The 22,696-nt window shown below is 48.5% G+C and overlaps 1 protein-coding gene across 1 annotated transcript; it reads right to left on the bottom strand.

Annotated features, from left to right (window-relative positions):
• Positions 1-257: 257 nt before the first annotated feature.
• Positions 258-13,043, bottom strand: MORN3 (MORN repeat containing 3). Its single transcript, XM_036823793.1, has 7 exons — positions 12,695-13,043; positions 10,145-10,317; positions 6,353-6,510; positions 4,629-4,788; positions 1,237-1,421; positions 917-1,000; positions 258-515 (listed from the first exon to the last, which is right to left on the bottom strand). The coding sequence occupies exons 2-6, from the start codon at positions 10,287-10,289 to the stop codon at positions 923-925; spliced, it is 726 nt and encodes a 241-aa protein (XP_036679688.1). The 5' UTR covers positions 10,290-10,317; positions 12,695-13,043; the 3' UTR covers positions 258-515; positions 917-922.
• Between the last annotated feature and the right edge of the window lie 9,653 nt (positions 13,044-22,696).

The raw sequence follows: 22,696 nt of genomic DNA, 5'->3' as shown, positions 1-22,696 counted from the left end.
CACAGGATTCCAAGATTGGGAGCCCCTGTGTTAGGCTGAGAAGCCACGTCACATTTTAATGCCAAATCTTAGTGACCAATGTAACCAGATGCAGGCTCTATCTTCTCCTCGGGAATATCTCGGAGATCAGAGACCTGGAGGCACCGCCCCTTTCTGCCCCAAGGTAAATTCATGCAACCCATGGGGACCCCTCTTCTCTACCTGAAATCCCTCCTGAGGCTCCCTCGCACCCCGGCCACCCACCACAGGCCCCGGGCTCACGCTGCCAGGCTCTCCTTTATTCTGGGTTGCTCAGGGATGGGGTCCAAGAATAAAGGCGTCCCCAAGGCCAGCAGGGGAGAGAAGCACTGGCCTCCTACTGGTAAGGAATGATCCAGTGCTGCGAGGAGTAAGGTGCCTTCTGAGGGTGCCGAGGGTGTGCCCAAGTCCCCCCTTGCTCCACCAGTGGGAGCCGCACCGGTCCGAGCAGTTGGGTCACTCCGGTTTGAATTCCTCCTGAAGCGCTGGTGTTCTTTCTGCAGGGGCAAGGGGTGGGGGGTGGGGGGTGGGGGGCGGGGCTGGCGTCTCCAATATGCTGTATCAGTGCTCTCTCCTCGACCCCACTTATACCAACACCAGGAGGGGTAGCACTGAACAAGGCCCCACAAGACAGATAGGCAAGTGGAGGCCCCGGGCCCTCCAGGGCGAGCAGACCACCTGACTCCAATCCGATTAAGCCCAGGGTGCAAATGGGAGGATTTGGCAGGACTTCTGCAGGGAAAAGAGTTTTGAAGGGGAGGAAGCAAAAACGACCAGCAGGACTGCAGGAGGCAAGAAACTCACCCTCTCTGGTCAAGCCCCTGAGCCCCTAGGCCAGAGAAGACCCCAGGAGCTGCCTGGACCACATCAGAGGGTGGCAGGTGTGCCCGCCTCTCACCTGGCATCAATCTCCTTCTTCCTCTGTCTTCTTGAACGTGGCCAAAGCTTCCACCAACACGCCGTCAGGATCTAGAATTTTGACCTGGAGGGAAGCAGCAGGGGTTGGTTTGAGGAGCATGGAAGGCCCAGGCTGCCAGCCTTCGGGGCGCTGCCTGCTTTGTGGGGTACTGCCAGCCTCCCTGGGGTCGCCCTGACTGAAAACAAAACCTTGTCTGTTTCCTGGCCAGGCTGGGCTCGGCCAGGCTGGGTGTGGCTGTGGGTGCTGTTTTGTCTCTCCCTGGGCTGCGTGTGGCCCCAGGATCCGGGAGAGCTTCCCACCTCAGGAATGGGGAACTGGGTGGGCTTGGGGGCCTCATCACGGCCAGAGTCAATCATTGTGCCACACTTGGCTATGTTGTCAACCCAGAGGCCTTCAAACAGCTGACCATGGTCCAGGTGGAAGAAGCGACCCGACCCATTCTTCATGCCTCTCTGCCAGTTGCCTTCGTAGCGGTTCCCGTTCTCTGGGGGAAAGAACAGGGAGTCGGGGGTCTTGGCCCACAAAACCAGGCCAGACTACATATACCCGGGCTGGACCCTTGCCACTGCCAGGCTAGACATGCCCACCAGAAAGCCATAGAGCCCTGGGGTGTGAGCGACTTCCGGTTTCAGACCTGGTTCACATCTCACCTCCACTACCTCCCCGAACTTAGATGAGCACCATAGTTTCCTAGCTGTAAAAAATATAGCTAATAATACTGACAGGCAATGTTTTCTCAGCACTGACTCTGTGCCTGGTTCCATGCTGTTTCTGACCTCACTTCTCACAAAAACAGTTCTGTGAAGGATGAAGTATTCCATTTTATACATGGAACTTGAAAAGCTCCAGGAATTTGACTGATTTGCACAAGGTCACAGAACTAGGAAGTGGCAGAGGCAGGGTTTCAAACCAAATCCTGTTCATATCAGGAGCCCCGGCTCTTAATCGGGAATCAATTCCACTTCCCATTGGATCGCGGTGGTGGTGGTGGTGTAAAAATAATAATAAAGCCAACATGTCTCAGCTCAGACACTTACCAGCCGTGTGACCTTGAGCAAGTCACTGAACCATTTTGTCTCATTTCCTCATTTGTAAAACGGGGACAAGAGTAGCTCCTCACTCATAAAATTATTCTGAAGATTAAATGAGTCCATACACAGACAGGACCTAGAAGAGTATTGGATAAACTCTAGGTCAGAGGTCAGCAAACTTTTTCTGCAAAGGGGCAGATAGTGTTTTCAGCATCGCGGGCCATAGGGTCTCTGCTGCACATGGTCAATTCTGCCATTGCAGCACAAAAGCAGCCCATGGACAATACATAACTGAACGAGCACATCTGTGTGCCAATAAAACTTTATTTTACAAAACACGTGTTGGGCTGGATTTGGCCAATAGTTTGCTGAGCCCATACAAGGATGTACTGATACTGAGCACTTACTATTCCGTGTCATGCTAAGCATTTTACAAATATAAACCTCATTTAAGCTTCACAATGACTCTAGTTAAGCTTTATTTTTTCCTTACTTTACAGTTGAGAAAACTGAAGCATAGAGAGTGTAAGGAAATTAATTGCCCAAGGTCCCACAACTAGTAAGAGCTTGAGTTAGAATTTGAACCCAGGCTGGCCGGCTCCAGAGTCCAAGCCTTAGAAACAATGCACTTAGAGCTCCTTCACTGTGCAGGCCACAGAAGGTGCTCAATGAAAGCAGGCTATTACTACTAGGAGATGCACACTGAAATCAGGCACGGAGGCGGATGCACGGGGAATTGAGAATGACAGAGTGGCTGCCCTTAACCCTCCCCAGCTGCCCAGTGCCTTGGTTTAGTCAAATCTCTTTGGAGGGACTTCCCTGGTGGCACAGTGGTTAAGAATCCGCCTGCCAGTGCAGGGGACACGGGTTCGAGCCCTGGTCTGGAAAGATCCCACATGCCACGGAGCAGCTAAGCCCGTGTGCCACAACTACTGAAGCCTGCGTGCTTAGAGCCTGTGCTCCGCAACAAGAGGGGCCACCGCAATGAGAGGCCCATGCACAGCAACAAAGAGTAGCCCCTGCTCGCCACAACCAGAGAAAGCCGGCTCACAGCAACGAAAACCCAACGCAGCCAAAAAAAAAAAAAAAATCTCTTTGGAAGTTGGAATCTTGAGTTTTCAGGCGACTGGGCTCTGGTTTGTGTCCTCACCAAGAGTATCTACTTACTACCTGGCAGGCCCTGGGGAAACAGTGGGGAACAAAACAGACACATTCCCAGTCCTTCTGCAGGCTCACAGTCTAGAGGGACAATGATACTAGCTTTATCGACAGCCTACTACGTGCCAGGCCCTGTTCTAAGCACTTTACACAGACTCCCTCATCTAATCCTCCCCATAGCCCTATGAAGTGGGTACTGCCATTATTCCCATTTTACAGGAGAGGAAACTGAGGCACAGAGATGCAAAGTAGTTCGCCCAAGATTATACACCTAGTTCTAAGAAGCAAAGGAAGCAAGTGCTGAGAATAATGAGAAGAATGTGCTTTAGGTGGAATGTACAAATGCAAAGATCTGGGGGAATCTCCTTTTTTTTTTTTTTTTAATATTTATTTATTTGGCTGCACCAGGTCTTAGTTGCGGCACGTGGGATCTTCCTTGAGGCATGCAGGATCTTTTAGTTGCAGCATGTGGGATCTAGTTCCCTGACCAGGGATCAAACCCAGGCCCCCTGCATTGGGAGCCTGGAGTCTTAGCTACTGGACCACCAGGGAAGTCCCTGGGGGAATCGTCTTTCTATTCCAGGAAGAGGGAACAGCAGTGCAAGGGCCCTGAGGCAGAAAGTGGGAGGAATTGAAAGAAAGTTAGTATGGCCAAAAAGAAGGGAGTCCAGGGGAAGAGGGGAGGTGAAACTGGAGTGGTGAGCAGGGCGAGATCATGCTGGGCCCCACAGACCACAGTCAGGCCTCTGAACTCAGTCTGAGGGCAATAGGGAGCTATGGAAAGGTTGAAAGCAAGGCAGTGACAAGGTCCAATTTATGAAAAGCTCGGTCTGGTTGCTTTGTAGAGAATGGATTAAGTCCTGATACAAATGCGAGCTTCTCAGAACTCTTTCCTCTGCCTGGGAACGTCCTTCCCCAGCGCAATACATATCCCACTTCCTCTCCTCCTTCCATTCTCCATTCAAACAACACCTCTTCAGGGAGGCGTTCTCTGACCGTAAGCCAATCTAAACAGCCCTGACCCCAACTCCTTTGTCATTCTCCAACACGTCTTCCTGTTTTCAAGGGGAAGTCCTTAGCACTTCTGACCTCAGAACAGACTGCGTAACCTTGAGCAAATGACTTAACCTCTCTGTGCCTTTGTTCATTTGTAAAGTGCGGATGATGAGAGCACCTATCTTATAGGATTGCATTGTGGATTAAATGAGCTCAGGGCTGTATTAGTGTAGGCTATGATTATTACACCATAAGACAATGTCTTAATTGTTTATATTTATTGTTAGGCTCCCCTTTTAGAGTATAAACTTCCTGAGGGCAAGGACGGGGTCCTGTCATTCACCTTAACCCAGCCGGGACAGGGCTATGCGGGGGGGGGCGGGGGGGGCGGGGCGGGGGCGGGGCCTGATGGGGCGTGGCCATGCAGGGCCCAGAGGAATGTGACTTGAGGGCGTGGTCGGGTGGGCGTGATCAACAGGCCATTGGGGGCGGGGCTAAGCACTCACTCAGGCGTAACATGCCCTCCCCTTCTGGCTTGTCGTTGCACCACTGGCCCTCGTAGATGTCTCCGTTGCTGTAGTACATGCGGCCCCATCCGCTGCGCTGGTTGCCACACCAGTCACCCTCGTAATACTCCTTGGGTCCGAAAAACTGGATCCCATAGCCCTGAAAGCACGAAGGTGTCCTTGTTCACGACGTCCCACACCACTAGGAACTCCCACCATCCTCCCTGGCACCCAAGCCACACACCTGGGCTTCTCCCCTGCTTCCCCCCCCAGCCTTACATCCAAGCTGACGGTCGTGTATCGAAGAATCTCCCAGGCCGTCCATTCTCCTCTATCTTTGTGCTACCACCTTCCTGCAGCCCACCATCATTTCACCCCTTCTCACTGGTCTTCCTCCTCCACTCTCCCGTTCTCCCCTGACCCCATGCATCTGCCATACAGCTCCTAGGAGGATCTTTACGTCGTCTATCCAATCACATTTGCCGTGTCTCCCCAACTCTGATTTGACCCTATTAAAAGTCGCAGATGCCTGACAATCAGATCAAAGCTACGGACTTTCTCCCCAGAAAAATGGACATAAGCACTTATCATGCAGCCGCAGAGAATCACCACAAACTCCCCGCAGATCACACCTAAAGAGGTTGGGTTATGCAGCCCAAGTCTACTCTTCAAAATCCTGATCCCCTACATAACCTTCAAGGCCTCACTCCCACCCCCGTGGGCAGACACACCTTGCTGTTTATTATATCCTTCCTTTTGCTATTTCCTCTTCTCCTTTTTTACTCCCTAACTCCTTGCATCTTATGGTGTCACCTTTTACAGGAAGCCTGCCCTGAATTCTCAATGAACTGCCTCTGGACTTTCTGTAAAAACCTCTATCCTAGCACCATATTATATGTAAAATATTTATTTTGGGAGCTTTATCCCCACTGGCCAATAAACATTTTGAGAGTAGAGATCATGAAATGCTGGGCTCTACAACTTGCCAGTGGTGTGACCCCAAGCAAGGCACTTCACCTTCTGAGCCTTTCTGAGCTTGTTTCCTCATCAGTAAAACGGGAATAATAATAATGACGATGATGATGATGTTGTTGTTGATGTGAGAGTTTACAATATATCATGTTCCAGGGTTACAGTAGCTGCTGTTCGATAGCAATACTGTATTATTATCTGTCTCCATGACCTATGGTGAGGATTCAGGTGTTTACGGGTTGGGGGCATGCCTCTGGCTAGTTTCTATCCCTCAGGACCTTCCTCTCTTAGCCAAGGGTGTGGCCCCAGCTTTCTTTCTTGCTCCCACTCTTCCAAACCCCCGCTGCCACCTCTTATCCAGTCCCAACAGAAGGGGGGTTCTCAGAAAGGGTTGCCAGGGGAAAAGAAAGCCAGGAAATGAGTGGGGAGGTTGGGAGGAGACTTTGGCCCCTCACAGCCTGGCTGGCTTCTTGTAGCCACAGGGTTTCATGGGCTCCTCCCTGGGCCCTCTCCTCTTGCTTCCTGTTTCCTGGGTTTTGTTCTGAGAAGCCTTGATGTTCCCCCACCCCTTCCTTCTCCCACCCACACAGCAACCCTGTTCTCCTCCCCTAGATCCCCCCACCCTTTTCTCCCAGGCCTCTCTGACTGCTCCCACCACCACCCCCCCGCCCCCGCCCACACACACACACACACTCACGCACAGCCTGCTTTCAGCCTGGCCCACACCCCAGGGCATGATGGGAACCACTCACACATTTCTTATCGCCCTTCCACCAGCCTGAGTAGACTCTCCTGTACTTTCCGGTCTCTTGGTCAGAAAGGCTGAGGGTGCCATAGCCATCTCTCTTCCCAAATTTCCAGTCCCCCTCATAGATGGCTCCGTTCTTCCTCCAGACCTGTGTTCCTTTCCCTAGGGACACAAAGATGCGCCAACATGGTAGACACGGCCTTTATGGGGCTGGGGGTGCCGGGAGGCAGGTGCTGTGTCTGCCTGGACCTCAGGGGTCCCTAGACTGGACAATTCTCAAGAACTAGGTCAGGGTCTGTGCCCGGTCTCTAGACCCCCAGCACCCAGGAAAACCCCAAAAAAGTTCTATTTCTACAGCCTTTTGCCCTGAAGCCAAACTGACATAGCAGACCCCAAGTAGAAATCTGCCCCTTCAGTGTTTCAGCTTCATCTTTTTTTTAATTTTAATTTTTATTTATTTATTTATGGTTGCATTGGGTCTTCGTTGCTGCACGCGGGCTTTCTCTAGTTGTGGTGAGCGGGGGCGACTCTTCGTTGCGGTGCGTGGGCTTCTCATTGCGGTGGCTTCTCTTGTTGCCCAGCACGGGCTCTAGGCTTTAGTACTTGTAGCACATGGGCTCAGTAGTTGTGGCGTGCAGGCTCAGTAGTTGTGGCGCATGGGCTTAGTTGCTCCACGGCATGTGGGATCTTCCCGGACCAGGGTTTGAACCCGTATCCCCTGCATTGGCAGGTGGATTCTTAACCATTGCGCCACCAGGGAAGTCCCAAGCTTCATCTTTTAATAATACTGAATGGATACACCAGATGGTCAGGATTTTTAGAAAATGTTCTGCATATTTCTTCAGTTCTCCTGAACACACATGGAGACCCATCTCCTACTACTCCAACCCCTCTGTGTCCTCCACTCCCGTTTTCCATTCTGCTCTCCAACCACTGTGGTTTCCATGCTGTTCTTGGAACCCACCTGTTATGCTTTCGCCTCAGGGCTTTTGTACCTGCTCCTCCTTTAGCCTGGAAAACTCTTCCCTCTATATATATTTTTTTTTCTTCCCTCTATATTTGCTCACTCCCTACCTCCTGCAAGTCTTTGCTGAAATCTCATTTTCTCAATGAGGCCTACCCTGACCATCCCGTTTAAAATTATTCCGTATAAGCTTCTTTTAATCCCTTACCCTGTTCTGTTTCTTTCCATATCACTTGTCAGCTCTTAACATAATAGATAATTCACTTATTTATCATTTATTGTCTATTGTCTGTCTCTTCCAGGAGAATGTACACTCCACAAGAGCACAGACTGATCTGTTCTGTTCACTGCTCTATACCCAGCACGGAAGAACAGTGTCTGGCATGTTGTAGGTGACCAATATTTGTTGAACAAAGAGATGAATACAATATTTGCGGAGTACCTATGCACACCAACTCATGTCTTGGTCCTTGGTAGCTCAGGAACAAATCCAACATTGTCCCTGTGAGCTTTTTGATCTAGTGCAAGTAACTTAACTCTCTGGGCCTCAGGTTCCTCGTGTGTAAAATGGGGATAAGAATATCTCATGGGGTTGTTCTGTTCACTAAATTCATTAATATATGTAGAACACTTAGGACAATGCCTGCAAATAGAAAAGATGATATCAATGATTTTTGCACTTGAGGTAAGGTCCAGTCACATTGCAGGGGATGAAGGGTTGTTTACATCTGTCCTTCTTCTAGTTTATTTCCTTTGGGGACGCAGCCCTCCCTCTCAGTCCTTGAGGTTTGCATGGGGCTGACCTCTCCTCCTGGCAAGCCTAGACAATCAGTGTATTCTATCCACCCAGGCCTCTGTGATTGGTTCAGTGAAGGGCATGTGACCAAGTTGGTCCAATGAGACTGTTTGTCTCCCAGATGAAGGCAGAACTTACCAAGGCCTAAGAGGCCCTATATGATTCGCCCTCCTAACCTGCCCCTTTCTCCCCTCCTTCTCTGTGTTCCAGCCCACTGGCTTCCAGTCCGTTCCTTGAACAAGAGGTAATAGTGAAAAACATCCCCCCATCTCTGATTCCACTATCTAGAAGACATGCCCCCCCCTGCCTGGCTAATCATTTTCATCCTCTGGGCTCGGCTCAAACATGTTCTCATGGCTCCTTTCATGGCTTCTCTCTGGTCCCCTTTACATCCCGATGATACCACTTTTAGCTGTGTGGCCTTGAGTAAGTCACTTCCTCTCTCTGAGCCCCAGTTTCCTCATCTGTAAAATGGGACATTACCTACTGTGCAGGTTGTCAGTGAGACTGGAAGGACCCTGAGTGTTGGGATTATTCCAGATGCCCAGGATAGGGCCTGGCACAGCCTAGGAGCACAATGAGTATTAGTGGAGTGAGTGGTCTGGGTAACCACTGGGGACACCCTATCCTTGCCCTGAATGACGGCTCTCTGGACTGCTTCCAGCCTGCTTATACGACAGCAACCCACTTCAGCTTGGTCGAAAGGTGAGTCAAGAGAGGGGGCATTGGACCTGGGTTCTCTGACAGATCTGCTTTCTGCAGCCCCAGCCCCATCAGCTCTATGCCTCCAGGGTCTGAGGGGAGGCAGGACTCACACAGGAGGGCTCAGAGGGCCATACCAGCCCACAAGGTCATATCACAGGTAGGGCAGCCAAGTCCAGAGAAAGGGAAATGACTTACCCAAAGTCACACAGCTACTCAGTAATAGAGCCAGGCTCAGAACTTCAGGGTCCTGACTCCTAGTCCAGGGCTCTGTCCACACCACAGGCTGCCCACAAGGATTGAAACATGCAGGCAGACATCTTTTAACCGCACATAGAGCTCCAAGCAGCTGCTTAAACCCTGACCTTTAAGTCAGTGCTGAGGGTGGGTGTTGTGTTACACACTGGGTGAGGTCAACTTTGGGGGCCTTCTTGGACAAGGAAGCTCTGAGTAGTGATTCCTGCCATGGTCAGCCCTCTGAGAACACTCCAGAAGTTCCCTTCTGCACAGACCCTTGGCTAAATACTTGATAGATGTCATCTCTTAACAGATAGGTATTATTCCCATTTTACAGATGGGGAGACTGGGGCTCAGAGTAGTGTAGTAGATCTCTCAAGGTCATAGTTACTGGAGCTGAGATTCTGACCCAGTTTTATGGACTCAAGCACTTAACGCAGGAAGGTAGGAGAGAAGAATGGTTAAGAGCAGAGAATCTGAAATTGCAAGACTGGACTGAGAAGCCGTAACACCTTTTTTGAATAAAAACTATTTTTTTTCTTCAGGGCTTAGTTTGTATCACAAAGAGCCCTGTACTCCCTGCTAGTTAAACTGAGCCCAGCCCAGTTAAAGTCAGAGCCCCAGCCACTTGGGGTGGGGGTGGAAGTATAGGGGGTGGGGGGATAGGGGGTGGGGGATGGCGGGTGTCCTCCCTCGCCCCCTACTGGTTTGAAGGGCTGAGTTTGAAGACCAGAATCCCAGTTGCAAGCTGCTTTCTGGGGGCCACCTTTTCCTCCTGCTAGCCAGCCCCATGCTTAGCCCAGGTGTCAGAGGTAGAGAATGAGCTGGTGTCCTGAGAGTCCCGGCTGAGGCTGCGGCTGGTGCCTAAAGACTGCTTTGTCCCCTACTGGTCCCTTTGCTCAGTTGAAGCCAGGGCCGAGTTGGGTTCCAGAGCCCCAGCAGGAGGAGGCCCCTGGTTGGTCCAAGTCGGCATTCACTCCTCAGAGATACATGTTATATCCCCAGTGAGCTATGCAAGCTGCTTCCTTGGCCCCGGTTGCCCACCATGGCCCAGACCCCATACTCACCGCCTGAGCCCCCGAAGGTCCCCCACTTACCGTGTTTCATGTTGTCCTTCCACTTGCCCACATAGTGATCACCATTGACAGCGAACACCTGGTGCCTCAGTCCGTTCTTCTGGGCCTTCTGGTCCCACGCCTTCCACAGGGTCTCCGACTTTGGCGAGCACTTGGAGATAGGCATGTTGGCTGCTTCTGTGGGCCAGAGGGTGCTGGCAAAGGGTTAGGGACATCGGGGGCTCAGTTTGCCGTAAGTAATACCAGGATCCTGGGGCTTCCCAGGGAGACACTTGTCTGAGGTCAAGTGGGATGAGTCATGTGTGTTCTGAGTCCCCAGGGCAGATGAGCAGCCCCTGGGGGGTATCCTTTTGTGCTGGACTGACCCTCGGAGGCTCTCTCTTCCCTTGCCTCTCCAGAGGCCCCTTGGGGCGGGGGATCTGATGGCACAATTGCTTGGGATGGGAATCCAGGGAAACCAACAGAGCAGAGGGGTTTGTGATGACATCAGGAAGAAGCTGCCCCGGGGGAGAGGGTGAAAGTCACATATTTAATAACCAGTATGACCAACCAGAGTGGATGCTGGCCTGGAGCCCTCAGTCGTGAGCACTACAACCCACTCTGGGGAGTTGGGGCCTAGCCAGGCCACTCTGTCTGGGCTGGCAGACAGCCGTGATGGCACAGCCCACAGGGGCACCCCCGCTACCACCACTGGCTCAACACCCAACAGTTTAGCCCCTGGGGTCCTGCCCCCTATGCCTGGTGGACAGGATGGTAGAAAAGCCTAGGGGCTGGCTTTGCAGGGGTTTGTGAGCTGTCAGGAGAGCCCATCAACTAAAGAGACTGCCTCTTGGGAGACCCCCTGTACCGGTTTGCCCGGAACTGAGGGGTTTCCTAGGACATTGGACTTTCAGTGCTAAAGCTGGGACAGTCCCAGGCACACCAGGATGGTTGATCACCCTCTACCTCTGACCTCTGCCTTCTGCCTAGGTACTCTTCCTGTCTGCCTGGTTAGGTTTTTTTCATCAGACCAGGGCTCTCCTCCCCACTCTGCCTGGTGGGGTTGCAGAGAGACTTTGGGTCTCTCCCCAGACTGGGAGCCCCCCATCTATGTTCTTCATGTCCCCAGGATCTCCAGTGCAGACATTCTTGTCTATTTGTCTGTCTCCAGGGGACTTGTGCAAGGTGATAAAGATGGTCTCCAAATCTGGGGATCCCTGTTTCCCCTCAGCAGGTACCATCTATCCTGCTCCATAGATGAGAAATACACACACACACTCAAGCAGTGCTAGCAGCCAAGGATGGGGGGTGGGGGAGTGGAGGGATGGGGGAATGAGGGGATGGGGGTGGGGGACTAGAGTGAACTATTTAACCATCAGCAGGCAGAGGTCTTTTTTGGTTTTGTTTTTGTTTGCTGCACTGCGTGGCCAGCGGAATCTTAGTTCCCCCACCAGGGATCGAAGCCAGGCCCCCTGCAGTGGAAGCACGAAGTCCTAACAACTGGACTGCCAGGGAATTCCCAGGCAGAGGTATTGACCAATGAGAATGACCTCAGGGCTGAGCAGGTTTCAGGAGATCTTGGTGTCCCAGGCATCCACCCACCCAGGACCAGCATCACAGGTGTGCAACCTCAACAGTTGCACAGGGCCTGGTCCTTAGAGGGGCATGTACTTGGTCTCGGCTCTGTCGCTGTTTTGAAATTCTTAATACTTTATGAGCTACTGCCTCACATTTTCATTTTGCACTGGGCCCTGCTTATCAAGGAGTTCCCTGTAGGGCCACAGCAGGGGCCTCAGTGATTCTGACTAAGCTGGCCAACTGTACTGGCTAGTACATGTTTTGACAATCATGCCTAGGAATTGGGAAAGTCACTCCAGGCAAGGAAAGCAGCCAGGGTGAAAACTGGGCAGAGGGAAACAGTCTCATGTCCTAAATTTAATGTTTTTCTTTTTTCTCCCATTTGCATGTACCATGTGTACTATGATATTGAAGTTAATTCACTTAAAAAATCAATACATTTATCCAAGAAAGATTTTGCAAACATTACTTAAGTCTTAGCTAGACACTGGGGCTTACAGTTGAGATGAGCAAATGTTCAGAAAGGTGTTGTTAATGCCATATTAGCCCCAAACTGACACTTTCTCCTTGGCTTACTCAGAACTGTAAGAGAACTCAGAATCTAATAACTTTCTTACGATGTCATTGGGTGATACTTAATGCTTCATCAGTGTAACTCATCCTCTGTCCCACACTTTCAGGAACGTAGATTCTACCCTAGAGGAGGTTGTGGTCTTAATACATAGAGCTCCTGATAGGAAAAGAAAGCTTTGGGGAATTCCCTGGCGGTCCAGTGGTTAGGACTAGGCGTTTTCACTGCCAGGGCGCGAGTTAGTTCGTGGCCGCAAGCCACGCTGCGTGGCCAGAAAAAAAAAAAAAGGGAAAGAAAGCTTTGCCACTCGGTGCGCGTACTCTACTCGTGTTGTTTTCATACTGAATAACAATAATTACCACCATGGAAGGTGGAAGGAGCAGGGCCCAGGCGGCTGGGGGTCAGTCGCTAGCCCGCGCCTCGTCACACCTACGCCGGCTCACCTGCGCTCTCCTGCGGGGCGGATCCTGCATCTGGAGTCCTAGGCCGAGAGCGGTGGAGTCGCCGCCCGCAGCCTCCAACCTCAATCGTCGTCCGCAGCGCGCGTTCCGGCGTCCCAAGCCGGGCCGGGGTCGCTATGGCAACGCGGGGCCCCAGCAAAGCCAACCGGCAGGTCCCGCCCCTTCCTGCGGAGACTGTGAGCTCGGGGCCGCGTGTGGGGAAGGCTGCAGATCCTCCTGCGACGAGGAAGGACGTCTTCGGGCCTGCGGAGGTCGAGTACTGGCTGGTGCACCGGCCCGGTGGCCAAAGGCTGGTGGGCGAGCCCGGGAGACCTGATATCCGCGGAGCTTGGGCCACGGTGTGCCCCGGGAGGTTACTGCCCTCCCCACCCCCGCTTCCCTCCCGTCCCGGTTTCCCCAGAGCAAATACCACGCCCGATGCTGGTAGGAAAGTGTCAAAGGCTTTTCTGCCTTGTTGCAAAGACAAAGGGGCAAAATTAAAGGGAAAGCCAACATTACACCTGTTCTTTGTTTTTTGATGGTTTATTAGACTCCTCTGAGAATCTGAGGGAAGCTATATTGCCCCTCCACCCCGGAAGATGCATCCGATTTACATAGACACAAGTCGGCCCAAGTGATTCCTCAGCTCACTTCCCTACAGTGGCTCCCCTGACCACTCAGAGTAAAAGCCACAGTGCCTAGTGTCTTCAAAGCCCTGTGTCATTTGCCCACCTCCCTCCCCCTTCCTCTCTGAGTTTGTCCCCTACTCTGTGCGCCCAGTCCCACTCTGCTCTAGCCTCACACTTGCTTCCTTGCGGTTCCTGGAAAATGCTAGGCGTGTTCCTGCCTCAGGGCCTTTGCCTCTTCTGTGCCCTCTGCCAGGCCATCTCTTCCTCCAAATAGCGGCCTGGATCACGCCCTGCCCTCCAGGGCTTTATTCAAATCACCTCAGTACGGAGTTTCTGGACCACCCTATTTAAAACTGGAATCTCCATATATACTTTCTGAAATGTTTTCCTGTTTCCCAACCTCATTCCTGTTTCATGTTCTCTGTAGCACTGCATGCACACACACACACCCCCCTTATTTATTGTCTGTCTCTTTGAAGGCAAAAAAAAAATTTTTTTTTGGGCTGTGCCAGGCCGTTTGCAGGGATCTTACCCAACCAAGGATCATTGAACCCGTTCCCCCTGCAGTGGAGGCGTGGAGCCCTAACCACCGGACAGCCAGGGAATTCCCAGAATATTTGTTGAGATATAATTTTTGCTCTAGAGTTCCCCACAGGATCAGGCTGTACTCACTTGGCTTCTTCACTTACTTTCCCCCCGTGTATTAGCCAGTTTCTACTGGAAGCAGTTCCTTAACAAATCATATAAATATTATATATACATTTTTTCTTTTTTACAAAACTGGAGCCAGCTTGTGACCACAGAAGAAACACAACGGACCCAGAGAATGGTACAGCTTTTCCATGATGAAATACATTCAAGAACATCATTTTAACACCTGAATAGTTTCTTCACCAGTCTCCTGGTGATGGGCATCAGATTTATTGCCAATGTTCCCCATTATAAATGTTGATCTGATGAATGTCCTTCCGTTTAAATGTGGTTATGCATTGCAGCTTATTTCCTTAGGAAAGATTCCTAGAGACAGAATTGTGGGTCAAAGGGTGTGAGCATTTTTTTTTTTTTTAATTTATTTTTGGCTGTATTGGGTCTTCGTTTCTGTGCGAGGGCTTCCTCTAGCTGTGGCAAGCGGGGGCCACTCTTCATCGCGGTGCGCGGGCCTCTCACTATCGTGGCCTCTCTGGTTGCGGAGCACAGGCTCCAGACGCGCAGGCTCAGTAATTGTGGCTCACGGGCCTAGTTGCTCCGCGGCATGTGGGATCTTCCCAGACCAGGGCTCGAACCCGTGTCCCCTGCATTAGCAGGCAGAGTCTCAACCACTGCGCCACCAGGGAAGCCCCGGTGTGAGCATTTTTGAACTCTTGATATATATCACCAAATTTCCCTCCTGAAAGATTGTATCAGTTCCATACACAGAATAGAAGAGTGTCTGTTTTTTCCCCCGATCTTTACCCTTTGCCCACATTGAGTATTATTTTTAAAGCTCTTACCCATCTCATAGAAAAAAGTCTTGTTCTGATGGCTTGTCTTTGATTACCAGTGGGCTCCCCTTCACTGCTTTGCTCTTCACTCCCACTGGAATGGGAATTTTGCTCTAATTTCCACACATATCACATCATTTGTAGTTAATTTGTTGGGTGTCTCTCTGTCTCATTAGCAAGTACTTGACATAGAACTTATACAATGTATCTTAATGCCTTATCCAAGGTTCCTTTGGTTTCAGGTAGAGAACCATCTCACACTATCTAATTAAGGAAATTTATTAAGGATACAAGAGTGTTGGAAAGCTGTCAACAGCAAAGCCATTCTCTCTCTCTCTCTCTACATGTCTCCTTCATCTTTCTCATTCTGCCAATCAGCTTTCTCATGCTCATGGTCCCACCTCGGTTCGGTTCCAAACACTCACAGAAATTAATTGGCTCTTTCCAAATTCCAATCCCAAATTCATGACTGGCTCACCTAGGGTCTGGAGTCTGCCCAGGGCCAGTCATGGCGCAGATGCTGTGGTTCTCCTCAAGGCATTCTCCTCTCCTACTCAGGTACCTGGCCAGCTGTTCCAGCAGGTTCTATCCTGGTGCAAACTATCCCTGTGCTGTGGCTTTGTCCAGAGCTGCCCTGCCACCCACTGAGTGGCACCTCAATGGTCTAGTTTTCTCTCTCCCAAGGCCAGGCTAAGATACAGCCTCAAGCCTCAGTCCCACCCCTCCAAGAAGCCCTTTTACAACCACTAATCAAACCCTGGCTCAGGGGAAGCAAGGACTGTCCCCTAGAGAAGAATCTGGGGTAGGTTAACATTTATCTGCCTCGGCAGGCAATCTGGATGGGCAGGTTACAAATCTATGAGATTATTCTCCTTATGGAGTCAGAATTTGGTAGCATAACTCACAAACTCCTGTGCAGGTGCTATGGACCGGCCACTCCTTAATACCGAAGTGCCAGGAACATCAAGCTTGAGGTCTTCTGTCCCATACACCCTTCTGATAATTACTTGCCAGATTTGAATGGCTAGAATTGGGACTTCCCTGGTGGCCCAGTTGTTAAGACTCCATGTTTCCACTGCAGGGGGCGTGGGTTTGATCCCTGGTCGGGGAATTAAGATCCCGCATGCTGCGCTTGACATGGCCAAAAACAAACCAGAAAAAAAGGTAGTCAGTTTTGAATGGCTAGAATTTAGCTGGGCTCCTCTCAAGGACCTTGTTTACAGCTTGGGATGAAGGGAGTTCTCCTGTGTAGTCTTGGGTGAGAGGGACTCCTCCACACACCCACAGATAAACATTCCCTTGGGGAGGCACATACTTTCCTGGGCACAGAACTTTGGCTAGAAGACTGGATGCTCCACCCTGGCAAGCAATCCCAAGGTTCTGTCTAATGCTTACTGAGTTGTCAACTCCAGGGGCCGACATTCACACTGTAGTCTGTTCCTGAGAGCACTGTCTAAATAAAACGAGAATGGGGCCTTCTGGAGCTGAGCTATCTGGGTCTCAGCCTTCCCAGAAGTGGCAGAAAGGACCCACCTGGAGACCACCCAAATGTCCATCAAAAGATGAATGGATAGGGGAATCTCCTGGCAGTCCAGTGGTTAGGACTCGGTGCTTCCACTGCAGGGGGCCCGGGTTCCATCCCTGGTTAGGGAACTAAGATCTCACAAGCCGAATGGCATGGCCAGAAAAAGAAAAGAGAATGGAATGGATAAAAAACGTCATCTATCCATACAGTGGAATATTATTCAGCCATAAAAAGGAATGAAATACTGACACAGGCTACAACATGGATGAACCTTGAAAACATTATGCTAAGTGAGAGAAGCCAGACACCAGACACAAAAGGGCATACATTGTTTGTTTCCATTCATATGAAATGTCTAGGATAGGCAAATCTATAGAGACAGAAAGTAGATTAGTGGTTACTTTGGGAAGGGGGAGGTGGGGAGATGGGAAGGTGATAGTTAAAGGGCAGGTTTGTTTGTTTGTTTTTTGCAGTGATGAAGATATTCTAAAACTGACTGTGATGAAGGATGCATAACTCTGTGAATATACTAAGAACCATCGAGTTGTACATTTTAAACCAGTGAATTGTATGGTGAATTCTCTCAATAAAGCTGTTTTAAAAAGTCTCCGGTGCAGAACGAGTGCCCTCTAGGGGCTCTCAGATGTCCAGAGAGAGTCACAGGCCACTTTTTTTTTTTTTTTTGAGACTTCTGCTAAATTAAAAATCAGAGAAATGCCTAAAGAGGGTAACACAAAGTGCAGAAAATGTTATTTAAATTTTTACTGAAGTATAAAATACATACAGAAAAGTGGAAATATCCTCAGTGTATAGCTTGATAGATTTTTGCAAACTGAGCACACCATTCTTGTCACGACTGACTCTCTGGGACTGTCTCTCTCTTGGGAACAATGACAAAAGTCTAAATTTGAGTCCCGTCGTATATATGAGGCCACTTTTTTTTTCTTTTGAGAGTTTATTGCAACTTTGGGATATTAGTGGTAAACCATACGGTTTTAAAAAACAATATGTGGCTGCACTTAAATTCACATAAAAATAGCATTTTAAAAACCATAATGAAATTTAATCCTTTTACACAGGTTAACAAAATGTATTACAAGAAAAACTAAACATTGGGTTTAACAAAAGCAATATTTTTAAAGTGGAACAATGAAAATATTTTTTCCAATGTTTTACAAATGGTCACCTCTGGGTCCATTTACCACACTAGGGGATAAAAGTTGTTCAAATACAGCTGTGCTCAACTGAGCCACTTACCTGCAGCACAGTAGTACTAGAAATCAATCCTAAGGTCAAGATGTAAGACCATAAGAGACTAGATCCTAAACGTTTTACAGCCTCCTCAGTAAGAGGTGCTTTTCCTTCCCCAAACAGAATGAGGTCACTTCTGAATGACTCTATGGGACCCCTCTTTTCCTCTCCTTTCTCTCCTTCTTTCTTAATCTCTAGGGTTATGCCATCAAAGAATTTTTTAAAAATAAAAATTCAATTCCTCAGTTGTACTAGCCACGTTCCAAGTATCCAGTAGGCACTTGTGGCAACTGGCTATCCTAGGGGACAGCGCAGATACAGAACATTTCCTTTACCATAGAAAGTTCTATTGGACAGTGCTGCTTTCAGGGATGAGCTCTGATCTCGTTTTATCCCTTCCTTGCAAGGTTTCCTTTCACTGCCCACAGCTCCCCATCCTTTTTTTTTTTAAGTTGGTCAAGGAAATGCTCTGTCAGAACCTAACATAATGTCTACCGGGATAAGCCAGTGGAAATTACGGTGTTTGAAAATAGTTGTTAGGCAAAGAAATACAGCTAATAAATCATCCCAAGGAAATATGCACAACCTCACCAGCAATTAAAGAAATGAAAGTTAAAATAACCCTGCCATGCATTACATACTGTCTAGACTAGAAAAATGTGTAAAAATGATGGACTGTGATATTGCCAACACTGTGGGGAAAAATGCACCATTACCTACCACTAGCCATCCTGGCAATTAGTTAAATCCTCCTGAAGAACCATCTGGAACCATGTTACAGAAACTATAAAGCTATTTTCTGACTAATTCCACTTAATGACTACTGACTACTATATATTTAATAGATAGCTGGTATGAGGCACAGTACTTGGTACTTTACAGAGTTTTAAAAAAAATGTACGCGTGTTTTCACAACAATTCTATGAGGTAGGTAGGTAGCTTTACCTTCATTTAAAAAATCTGCAAACTCTTAGGTTCACAAAAGTTAAGTAAGATACCCAGAGTAAAAGAGCAAAATAAGTGGCTGGGCCAGGATTCAATCTTAGACTTTTTGACCTAGGAAGACCTGCTCAGAACACCACATTGCCTCTCATTTCAGAGAATTGCCTCCAAGGGAATGGTACAATTAGGGCGGGGAAATAAATTTACGCAAAAATATACATATTAAAGTAATTATTACACTGTTACAAAGGAAAAAATTGGAAAATGCACACAGAAGACAATGTAAGCTGGTCCCGGCACACAGAAGGCTCTCAAAAAATTCTTTTTAAAAAAGCAATTCGGTGAAAAAGGTCTCTGGCCCTTTAAAAGTCAGAGGCGGGTAAAACAGAGAGAAAGGAGGCGGGTTAAAGAGCTGACGCGAGAAGCTGCTTGCCTTATTTAAATGAGCGTGCGTAAAGGCTTGCCCTTGTTCCTCGCCACGTTCCTCACTCAGTGCGCGTGCGCTGCCTTAACCCTGAGGCGGCTCTCGGCTCCTCCTGCCTATTTAGGTGGGCGGAGACAGTCGCGTGAGTTCCGTGGACCTGCCTTCTCCCGCCCAATTAACCAGCCCCGCCCCCCTCTTGCACATGCGCGTACTTCGGCACTAGACCAGGAGGTCCGTGAATGGCTCCAGGAGTTGCGCCTGCGCTGTGGACGCCTCTGCCGGAAGTGGGCGGGATCGTGTTCCAAAACCGAAAGGGCGGAGGGAGAAAGCGCGGCAAGTGTGGCTGAATGGAAAGCTGAATTTCGGGACCGCCCAAATACCCTGCTGCGGAATTACGGAACCTAGAAATGTAAGGCCAGAATGTGATCACTGGAACTTAATTTTCGATTTTAGAAAGGTTTTACAAGATTATTCTTTTTCACATGTGTGTTAAGTAAAGGTTTTAGGGAGAAAGAATTTTCCCTGTTTTCTTTTTCCCCATGACTTTTTTTTTTTTTTTTTTTTTTTCCGCCGCACCGCGGGGCTTGTGGGATCTTAGTTCCCCCACTAGGGATGGAACCTGGGTCCCCTGCGGTGGAAGCGCAGACTCCTAATCACTGGACCGCCAGGGAAGTCCCCCCATGAATTCTTATATTCTAAAAGACTTCAGGACTCAATAAGGACACATTTGGGTGCCTATGTGCCAGGTTGAAAACAAGTATTATTTAAAAAAAAAAAAATAGAGTACACCTCGCCCACATCAAAGTAGGTCCTAGTCAGGATTCCCAATCAGGAAATCATTAGGAAGAGATGTTGAATAAGAGCCAGAAAAGAAACAAGTCTGCATAGAGGTAAGTGTGATTTTGTGACGCAAAAGTTAGAAATGTTTTGGAAGTCCCCTGTGTCAGTTCATAAACTTGATTCCTTGTGGAAAACGTGTTATCTTTTTTATATGTACGTTGTGCTGGATACTGGAGATTCAAAGATGAATATAATCCAGCCCCTGCCCTTGACGAGTTCACACTCAGAAAGGAAGGACAGCAGGGTTCAGGGATACGAATACCCTGGGCAAGGTCCTGGAGGTAAGCATGATAGTGTAGTGACTCCGGCCACTGTCTTGACCAAAGTGGAAGGATGGCCTCACACAACATGGGAGATCGTGTTGAACGCCCTATGAACAGAGTGGGGTAGACTGGGAGTGAGGAGGTCCAGATGCCAGGCTGAGGAAGGTTGGCTCCAAATCCAGTGGCCAGGAACCACTGTGTTTTCTTGAACTTGCCCTGCTGGCAGGGAATGAGGCAGAAGGTGACTTTTTGACCACAGTGATTGGTTGAACAGGGAGAAGTTGGGAAAACTCTAACAAAGTCTCAACCTGGCAGGCAGTAAAACCTCCCAAACTGCCAAGTTATGAATTCTAATTAAGGATGCAAACCATGAAAAGGAAAGGAAAGGTGATTCTTGGGTATCCTTAGGAAGTTGCTCAGACACTTACTGGGCTTTTCTCGTTTGGGTAGACACCTTCTCTTTAAGCTGTTTTCTCCTTGAGACATAGCATCTTAGAAGGGTCCCAAGCCAAGAATGGACCTGCCGTGAAAGGAATGAACTGTTTCATAGGTACCTCATAAAGAACAGAAAAATAATGAAAATGGCAAACAAGGAAACCCTTAAATGGACTCAAAATACACCAGTTAGTACAACCCTCCTCACAGGGGAGTCACACAGGACCTCTTGCTCAGAAGTGCCTTGTGCTTGGCTTAATGTTCTGCTGTCACTGTTTTGAAATTCTTAATAATTTTTATTTATTTTATTTATTTATTTATTATTTTTGGCTGCATTGGATCTTCGTTTTTGCGCACGGGCTTTCTCTAGTTGCGGCGAGCGGGGGCTGCTCCTCGTTGCGGTGCACGGGCTTCCCACTGCAGTGGCTTTCTTGTTGCAGAGCACGGGCTCTAGGTGCTCAGGCTTCAGTAATTGTGGCATGCGGGCTCAGTAGTTGTGGCTTGCGGGCTCTAGAGCTCAGGCTCAGTAGTTGTGGCGCACGGGCTTAGTTGCTCCGCGGCATGTGGGATCTTCCCGGCCCAGGGCTCGAACCCGTGTCCCCTGCATTGGCAGGCAGATTCTTAACCACTGCACCACCAGGGAACGCCCTACATTATTTTTTAAACTTAATACTTTAGTTGTTTTCTGCTTAAAAGTAATTCATGCTCAAATGATTATCCCCCAAATCAGGATAGTGGTTACCTTAGGGGAAGGGAGGGAGAAGGTTAGGATCAGGGAAGAGGGGTCTGGGGTTATCTAAGGTGATGGCAATGTCTTCTTTTTGTTGTTGTTGTTGGCAATGTCTTATTCTTGACCTGGGTCTTAGTCACACAGATTCTCTTTATGATTACTATTTAAACTGTACATATACAATTTATGCATGTTTCTGTACACATTATATGTCACCATAAAAAGGTAATATAGTCTCATTGTTGAAAACGTCGAAAGCAAATTTTTTTTTTTTACTAAAGATGAAGAATGTTGACATATTTCCACCACCCCAGCTCTGTGAGTAGTAGTTTTTCAGGTGAAAGAAAAAAGGCTGTTTGTGAATAAATCTTTTGTTGATTTTTTCCTTTTGTTGGAAGAAAAAGAAATTCTGTGAAGTTGCCAGCAGGTGGCGCAATTAAATAAGATTTAGTCTTTCAGGCTCAAAAGCAAACCAAACCAAAACCAAAAAGCAGCCAACACTTCCCCTGGTGACTGGAAAACATTTTGGTGAATTTCCCACTACCTACAATCTTCCTCCAATATCCACCATTATACAAAAGAACCTGGTAAATATGGCTTCATTAGGGAACTGTCAGACCTAATTCTTCAAATGCATCGAAGACACTGTATGTTTTCTCCCTGTTGCTTGATAGAGGGCCTCCAAAATAACAGGGCTGGCTGGGACCCAGGATATAGGGCTTTTTGTGTCTGCAACAAATGAGGACAGCAAAGATGTCTAATAATAAATACATTCCTCTAATTTTCTTAGATGGCTTTTGAGACGAATTAGGAAGTGTTCAGTTTCTAAATCTTTATCAAGCACTTCCTTCCACTCACATCTCTTTGATAACAGCCACTGGAGGTTGGGTAAGTTTTCACATAAGAAAAAAAGACGTTTTAATCTGGACACCAAGCCAAAGAAAGAGATCAACGTGCTCATCCTTCTCATTAAGATACACTTATTTGGGGGACTTCCCTGGTGGTCTAGTGGTTAAGATGCCACGCTCCCAATGCAGGGGGCCGGGGTTCAATCCCTGGTCAGGGAACTAGATCCTGCATGCCTCAACTAAGACCTGGTGCAGCCAAATGAATAAATAAATATTTTTAAAAATAAAAGATTTATTTGGGGCAACGTTGGCCTCAGGACTGGGGACAGGATGGTGGTGGCCATGGGAGATTGGTTACATATGAGGAGGAATGATCAGATAAGTAAATATGTTAAGGATGACAGGAGCCAGGTTTCCCACTGCTGGAGAGGGGAATAGTGAATCTGGAAAGGGACAAACTAGAATGAACTCTGTGGATTGGAATTGGATATTGGTGTGAAGTCATGGTTTTCAATATTTATAAATAGAGTTATAAATATGTACATATATACATGCATAATATATAAATACAGTCCCTAGATCTGTCCTCAGAGAGAAGAGAATAGTGACATCCCATAGTGATGAACACACACATCTA

This window comes from Balaenoptera musculus, chromosome 14, assembly GCF_009873245.2.
Source record: "Balaenoptera musculus isolate JJ_BM4_2016_0621 chromosome 14, mBalMus1.pri.v3, whole genome shotgun sequence".
NCBI classification, from domain to species: Eukaryota; Metazoa; Chordata; class Mammalia; order Artiodactyla; family Balaenopteridae; genus Balaenoptera; species Balaenoptera musculus.
The sequence above is the reverse complement of the archived record's forward strand: the minus strand, read 5'-3'. Positions and strand labels throughout refer to the sequence as shown.

Excerpts from the sequence above, each read along its gene's own strand:
- MORN3 (XM_036823793.1), bottom strand. The coding sequence starts at position 10,289 with ATGCCTATCTCCAAGTGCTCGCCAAAGTCGGAGACCCTGTGGAAGGCG. Across the intron at positions 4,789-6,352 it reads GGAAGGGCGATAAGAAATGT|GGCTATGGGATCCAGTTTTT; the intron begins GTGAGTGGTTCC and ends TCGTGCTTTCAG. Across the intron at positions 1,422-4,628 it reads GGAGGGCATGTTACGCCTGA|AGAACGGGAACCGCTACGAA; the intron begins GTGAGTGCTTAG and ends TCTTTCCCCCAG.